Source organism: Nematolebias whitei, chromosome 20 (genome assembly GCF_014905685.2).
Source record: "Nematolebias whitei isolate Nwh7 chromosome 20, NemWhi1, whole genome shotgun sequence".
Taxonomy (NCBI): domain Eukaryota; kingdom Metazoa; phylum Chordata; class Actinopteri; order Cyprinodontiformes; family Rivulidae; genus Nematolebias; species Nematolebias whitei.
The window spans coordinates 25,261,322-25,268,422 of record NC_056517.1 but is presented as its reverse complement, the minus strand read 5'-3'; the positions used below and the strand labels follow the sequence as shown (position 1 = coordinate 25,268,422).

The following is a 7,101-nucleotide window of genomic DNA, read 5'->3' as shown; positions in this document are numbered from 1 at the left end:
GGGAAGACCCTGCATTTTTCAACACGATAATGCCAGACCACATTCTGCAGCAATCACAACATCATGGCTACGTAGGAGAAGGATCCGGGTAATGAAATGGCCAGCCTGCAGTCCAGATCTTTCACCTATAGAGAACATTTGGCGCATCATAAAGAGGAAGGTGCGACAAAGAAGGCCCAAGACGATTAACAGTTAGAGGCCTGTATTAGACATGAATTGGAGAGCATTCCTATTTCTAAACTTGAGAAACTGGTCTCCTCTGTCCCCAGACGTCTGTTGAGTGTTGTAAGAAGAAGGGGGGATGCCACACAGTGGTAAAAATGGACTTGTCCCAACTTTTTTGGGATTTGTTTACGCCATGAAATTTGGAAACAACAGATTTTTCCCTTAAAATGATACATTCTCTCAGTTTAAACTTTTGATCTGTGATTTGTGTTCTATTCTGAATAAAATATTAGATGTTGGCACCTCCACATCATTGCATTCAGTTTTTATTCACAATTTGTTTAGTGTCCCAACTTTTTTGGAATCTGGTTTGTATTACTAAAAGTAAAAAAAATATTAATAATAATAATGTTAGGCTGTTTGGTAACTCTAAATTGTCCCTAGGTGTGAGTAAGAGAGTGAATGGTTGTTTGTCTCATTTGTCTCTGTGTTCCTGTGATGGACTGGAGACCTGTCCAGGGTGTACCCCACCCATCACTAGACATGGGCACTGGTGACCCCCGCAACCCAAAAGGGAAGAAGCGGGTAAAGATAATGGATGGATGGATGGATGGATTAATGGATGGATGGATGACCACATCCTTATTTTGACAATATGTATATGCTTGCTTGTTTGAACATTCCAGCTCAACAGTTTTGGTACTTGAATAAAAAACAATGTGACATTCTTAAAATTGTTAAACAAAAAAAGCTTTTAGATATAAAGGCTTATAATCAATAATACAGGTAAAAAAAAATCAATAAAATTCAGTCAGGTCATCTGGACGGTTTCTTTTTTTTTGTTGAGACGTTTCATCCTTCTTCCAAAGGACTTCATCAAGCTGAGGAGCCACAAACAAACTGTCTCACAAGCAGCACATTCCCATGGTTGACCAACTATGGACCTCTCAGTCATTGTCAGACGAAATGTCTCAACAAAAAAAGAAACCGTCCAGATGACCTGACTGAACTTTGTTGGATTTTGTACCTGGATTATTGAGCATGAATTTCGATGTCTTGAACCACGTTACCTATGGCTGCCTGAGAGGAGTCGACGAGGTGAGGGCGGGCCCCAGAAACCATCTTATCACCAGCAAACTGCTTGGTCCACTATGTGAGTGTGCTGCTTGTGGGACACAATTTGTTTGTGGCTCCTCAGATTGATGAAGTCCTTTGGATGAAGGATAAAACATCTCAACAAAAAAACAAACCATCCAGATGACCTGTGAACTTTGCGAGAGCTTTTTGAGTTTACCTGTGTGGAAACACTACTTTTCTACTGTGGACAAGCTTCAATTTCTTGACTTTGATTGTGGTAGTTAGTTCAGATCAGTGATTGATGGAGTGTTGTTGACTTTATAGACAGTAACAGATGAACCACTACCTTCAGGACTGTTGCATCATTGCATTCTGGGTAATATTCCAGAGCAACATTGCAGTAGTCAAAGCAAAAGATGATCACAATCTGCCCCAAAACTTGGCATTTTAAGTCAGACATGACATGATTGCCGGCTGTAAAAAGTAAAGTGGCATATAGTTCTTGCTTAAAAGTTGGCTTTAAACTATAGTTAAAACTAAGATGAGTTATTAGTTGACTCAAATGCACTTTAAACATAATTTTTATCTTTGGGTTTTTGCACTGACTACATTAGTTATCAAACATGCCCGCCCACCAATATAACTCAAAGGCAGTAATTGTAAATACAGGTGTTGTGCACTGTAAGGAAAACAAGAAAACAAGTTTTGAATGAACCCCAGAGGAAACAGGAAGTGCTCTACAAGAGTGGGGTGGTGCAAATACTGAGAGAGCGCGGGTAATGGGAGAGCCCCCACCATCCCACCTCCCTCCTCAGCTGCACAGGAAACAAAAATAGTATTTTGTCTGACGAACAAGCCAGCTTTGACCTAGCTTTTCAACCTCTAACAATCAGTCCTTTTCTCATCCTCCAGCACTTCAGAACCTGAGGCCGGGACAGTTGAAGATAACAGTTGATTTCTTCTGTCGCACGACAGAAAAAACAGAGGCTCTGAAGGAGATATGGCAAAAGTTTCTCAAAGCAGAGAGAACAAAGACCTTACACTTGTGTGCTGACATTACCCAGTCTCAGATCATTCTTGGTAAATATTTAAATGACGCACAAAATGCCACCTTTCAGGATGTATTGGATCTTAGCAACTCGCTCGAGCTCATTCCTCATTATAAACATTAAATACGGCAATTTGTGGCAACAGTGCAGGAGAATCCCTCGCTCTTCCACCCCTCAGGCATGATGACTAAGTGGGAGCAGCGCTTGCATCGCAGTAGACAAGTACTGGTGAATATGAAACGCAACAAAGAGGTAGTGGGAGATATAATGAGCACTATAGGAACACAGCACCCTCCTGCCCTCTCTCCATCATAAGTGTAGCTCCCGCTCTCATCCTCAGTGCTGTGTCTGCTGGAGGAAGAAGCACAAACAATTAGCTGAGACAAGCGGTTTTGATTATGTGCTCAACCAGAGCAATCGGACAACTGTGGTTAAAAGAATGAGCTCAGAATACCAGTTGCCCAGTTAGAAAGGAATGGAGGGTCAGTGGTCCTGACAGTCTTAACAAGATGACAGAATTTATAAAGCACTGCTGTTAAAGAATATAGTTACCTGCAGTGTAGCCCTTATAATAAGGCCACATGGGGCTTCTTCCATATTCCCTCTGTATTTGTTTTCTTTTGCCTCATATTCTTTTGTTGTGCCTCTTGTTCCTCAGCGTAATGGTTGGTGCCGGAGGAAATTCTTCAGTCGTCTTTGATCTCCGTCTGGTTTCAATAATTTTTTGACAGAAATCTCATTTTACCCCCTTTTTGTTTTCTCCATCCTCGCTGCCTTTTATTCCATCTTTAAATGGGCTTCAACATTTTGTCGTCGCGAAGTTGCAAAGGAAGGAGAGCCGGTCGTGTCGGTGGCTCAGAGCCACACCAAGACAACTTGCTCCAACATTTTAAGTGAGAATTGGACTCTTGCCGTTTGCACAGTTAATATATAATTCATGGTGGGGGTGTGAGAGGTGTCAATGTGTCAGGATGTAGAAGAAATATAAAAGTGTGCTGTTTACTGTCCAAGAGATGCCGGCTTCCTTTGGCTGAGCTGCAGCGTGAGGAAAAGAAGAGGTTGATCAGATCTTCATCAAATGTTCATCCCCGCCTGTCGCGCAGCAGAAGTGACCTCACTAATCAAAGACTTGTCTTCTCTGATGTTTTATTCATCTTTTATGAGACAAGCCTACCTAAATTATTTAAGTGCATTGATTCTGTATGTATAGCATGTCTGTTCACTGTTCATAGTTACAGGGCTGCTTTATCAATAAATGTTCACAAGCACTTATCCACTGTCTGTTGTTAAGTTTTTATTTTAATCCATCCATTCATTTTCTGTACCCGGTTTGCCTTTCTGGGTCGTCAGGCGGAGCTGGTGCTTATGTGCAGCAGTCACTGTGTGAGAGCTGTGGTGCTTTTATTTTAATAAAAAACTGAATTAGAGGTTTAGTTATGATCCTTCACCCTTACATTATAGACAATATCCTGAAGAAATGTGTCATGACACACTTCATTTGGTCAATTTTTTTTACTGGAAATACTTTTGTCATTTTTTATTAATATTTTAAGAAGTGATGCATTAGAAGCATTAAGGAATGCCAAATTCATCCATTTTTATAGTAATTTTGGCAAGTTTTAAACTTTTATTTGTTCACTAAATCTACTTTTCTCAATTTTATGATAACATAGACCTATTTTCATTGAACTAAATAGAAAAAAATCACTTCCTCTAGACTTTCTGTACACTTACACTGATATTGCTCTGCATTTTTGCCTAAATGTATTACTAGTAATATGATCAGGAATAAAACTGTTTGTGTGAAGGATTTTAACGAGAGTTGTGAAAACGGAAATTAGAGATAGTCTATATGTAGTGAAGATAAATTTGAGATAAAATACTTTTTGTTCTCCCTAAAGTTTGTATTTTCTTACAATCTACAGAAACTGATTGATTATCTGTTTAATTTATTGTAGTGTGAATATCAAATTTAAATGGTAAAATACAAATTAATTGTCATTTTGTGAATGTTTTATGTAAATTTAAAAGTCCCTGGATATTTTATTTAGTTAAAAAAAAAATCTTTGAACGTGTATACAAGTGAAAATATATATTTTAACCTCAATCACTGTTAGGGAACTATTAAGCGCTTTTCTTTTTCAGAAGAGGTATGAAGGTCATGTTGAATTAATGGAATATTTTGTTTGTTTTTGTACAATTTGTCTTTTATTAATTAACAACTGAAGCCTTGAGTAAATATACGAGTTTTGTTCTGTGATGGCTTTTTCTGATGTTCAAACACAGAATTTGCTTCAGTTTATTGAAAATTTAGCAAATTCTGCTTTCAGATGTTTTTGATTAGCTGCCATGGAAATGACCTTGAGTTTGAAGAACATGATCACCAAGAGGTTTCTGATTTTATTGTATTTTACACGTGGATGTCCATTCTGGCTTTTTACAGGTATTATGTGATGTAGCTGTTGAGTGCTAACTTTTTTTTTTACTAAAAAAAATTAAAAGCATTTAAATGTAGAAATGAGTTTCTAATGGCATGCCATTATTGGATCCAATTAGTTAATGGGCTTATTTCTGATCTCTTCTTGAGAAGATGGATGTGCCTTTCTTATGAGATTTTAAGCCATTAAAGCAAAGATTCTGTCATTCTCCAAGTAACAATGATGACTTTTGGCTCCAGAGAAAGTAGTTATATCAGTCAGGCTAGATAGCTTTGTCCTCCAACTTGCTAAATTGAATTCATCGACTCTATCATGCAGCCTAAAAACCCTGGAGGACCTTGTTGTGGCTCTGTGCAATTTACATGTGTCTCTGTGTTCACCTTGTGCTGTCCACACCTCCACATGTGCATGATTTTCCTGTCTGAGGTGTTAGAACATTCTTCAAATAATGAGGACTTGCTAAAGCACTTGTTGTCAGACTGTCGCTCAAAAACTTGTTTGTGTTTGTTTTCCTGCTCTTTCATCAACAGCTACCTCATCACTGAACTCCCAGCTCCAGCACCTGCAGCAGCTCCAGCAACTGCAGCAGCACCACCACCAGCAGCAGCAGCACCATCAGCAACAGACCCACCCGCACGCACAGAACCAGCTGCCATCCCAGCATCACATGACCCCGCCCAGTCAGCAGCAGACCTCTGTGCCGTCTCCGGGTTCCACCTGTTCCTCCACCTCTGGACAGCCGCAGCAGTCCCCGCCGCATCGGCCGAACCAGTCGCCGGCTCGCAGCCTTCCCTCTCCTGTCACTCCTCCCATGCCTCTGCCGGTGAGTAAGCCTGTCACGATAACAAATTTTGCTGGACGATTAATTTTCTCAGAAATTATTGCGACAAACGATAATATTGTTTGAAATTTGACAATAATTAGTAATTAGTAATTATTGTCAAATTTAGGAAGAAATGTTGAATAATTTGTTTTGTGTGTAGAACCTTTTTCAACCACCGGATGGCAGTATAAGACTGTTTGAACCGAAGGATGGATCGTGAGGGAGCGAGCAGCGTGTCTCTTTAAGAAACATGTGAGGGAGGCCCCTTGACGTGAGATGGGCTGTCTTTCTTTGGTTCTCAAAATGGTGGACGCTCTGTTTGGTTTGAGCTCTTTAGCATAGCATTTTTCACGCAAAGTTTTTAATAAAACATCAGTAAACAAGTTCTCAGCTTCTTTTTGCAGAGAAAAACAACTTTTTACACGAAGGCACAGGTTTCAACCGTGAATATTGGAGCTTCGACAAGACAGAGGTTTTTTCTCCGAGGTCGGCCTGTTAGCTTAGCTCGTAGCTTAGCTTCTCAGCTTAGCTGCTTTTAATGATCCAAAAACACGATTTTGGATGATTAATATGGATTTTAAAGAGAAAGAGAGGGGTCAGTGAAGAGCACCAGAGTTGAGATTTTTGTCTTCAGTAGAGAGAGAGAGACATAAAGAAACGATAAAGCCTATAAATGAAAATGAGGTCGATAATTTTCATTGATCATGCAATTAATTGATTTATTGTTTATCATGACAGGCCTACCGGTGAGTCCACAAACTCAGATGTGTCACAATGAGGGTGCCAGTTCTAATCCACCTCCTGGGAATGACTGGTGCATACATCCCACTCCATCCAGAAATATTTACATTTCTTAAAGTTTTTTTTCTATAAATTATATATATTTTAAACACTTTAGTGACACCACTACACAGTTATCAATAGCTCCCAAAAGAGCCTTTGCTCATTTATGATTTTTTTTTTTTAATCTAGAATAATTGTTAATATTGCCACAATCACAAAGACCTCCGATACTTATTTTGATGTTAATTGCTAAAACTAGCTACATTCAAAAGAAAAAAAAAATTAAAAACCTGTATGATCGTCTGAGCATTGTCATTGCTGGTGGTATTATTTGGGCAGGTGCAGTGCTCCCATGCACACAATGCTTGATTTTTGTTGACGTTGGCATAGATTTATCAAAAGCACATGTAAAAATGGAGGCTAGCAGATCCTTCTTGTTTACTTGAGCTGTTAAAATATGCATCTTGTCAATAAAACCTCACTCAAACACAACAATCCACACAACAAATATATGTGATGTACCTTCTGAGGTGAACTTTTCTCAAGCTTTCCAGGCGTAATCAGTCCCCTAATTTTTGCTGCTCTTCCTACTCAACCTTCTTTTTAGTCACTTTGTCTGTCCATCCATCTCTGCCCTTCTGTGCGTCTGCCTGTCACTGTGTGACCATAATAACCTATTTTATATCCCTGTGGTTTCATTTCTGGTGGAAACCGGCCAGGGTCGCCTTTCTGTCCCTGGTCACATTCATCAGCGTCAGACCCTTAT

At 39.4% G+C, this 7,101-nt stretch overlaps 1 protein-coding gene across 1 annotated transcript in view; it reads left to right on the top strand.

The window, feature by feature from the left end:
* Nucleotides 1-7,101, top strand: part of pou6f2 (POU class 6 homeobox 2) — a 95,425-nt gene that overhangs the window by 47,855 nt on the left and 40,469 nt on the right. Inside the window, exon 5 of the mRNA XM_037694416.1 lies at nt 5,260-5,552. Within this exon, the coding sequence (XP_037550344.1) occupies nt 5,260-5,552 (293 nt within the window). The remainder of the gene's footprint in view (nt 1-5,259; nt 5,553-7,101) is intronic.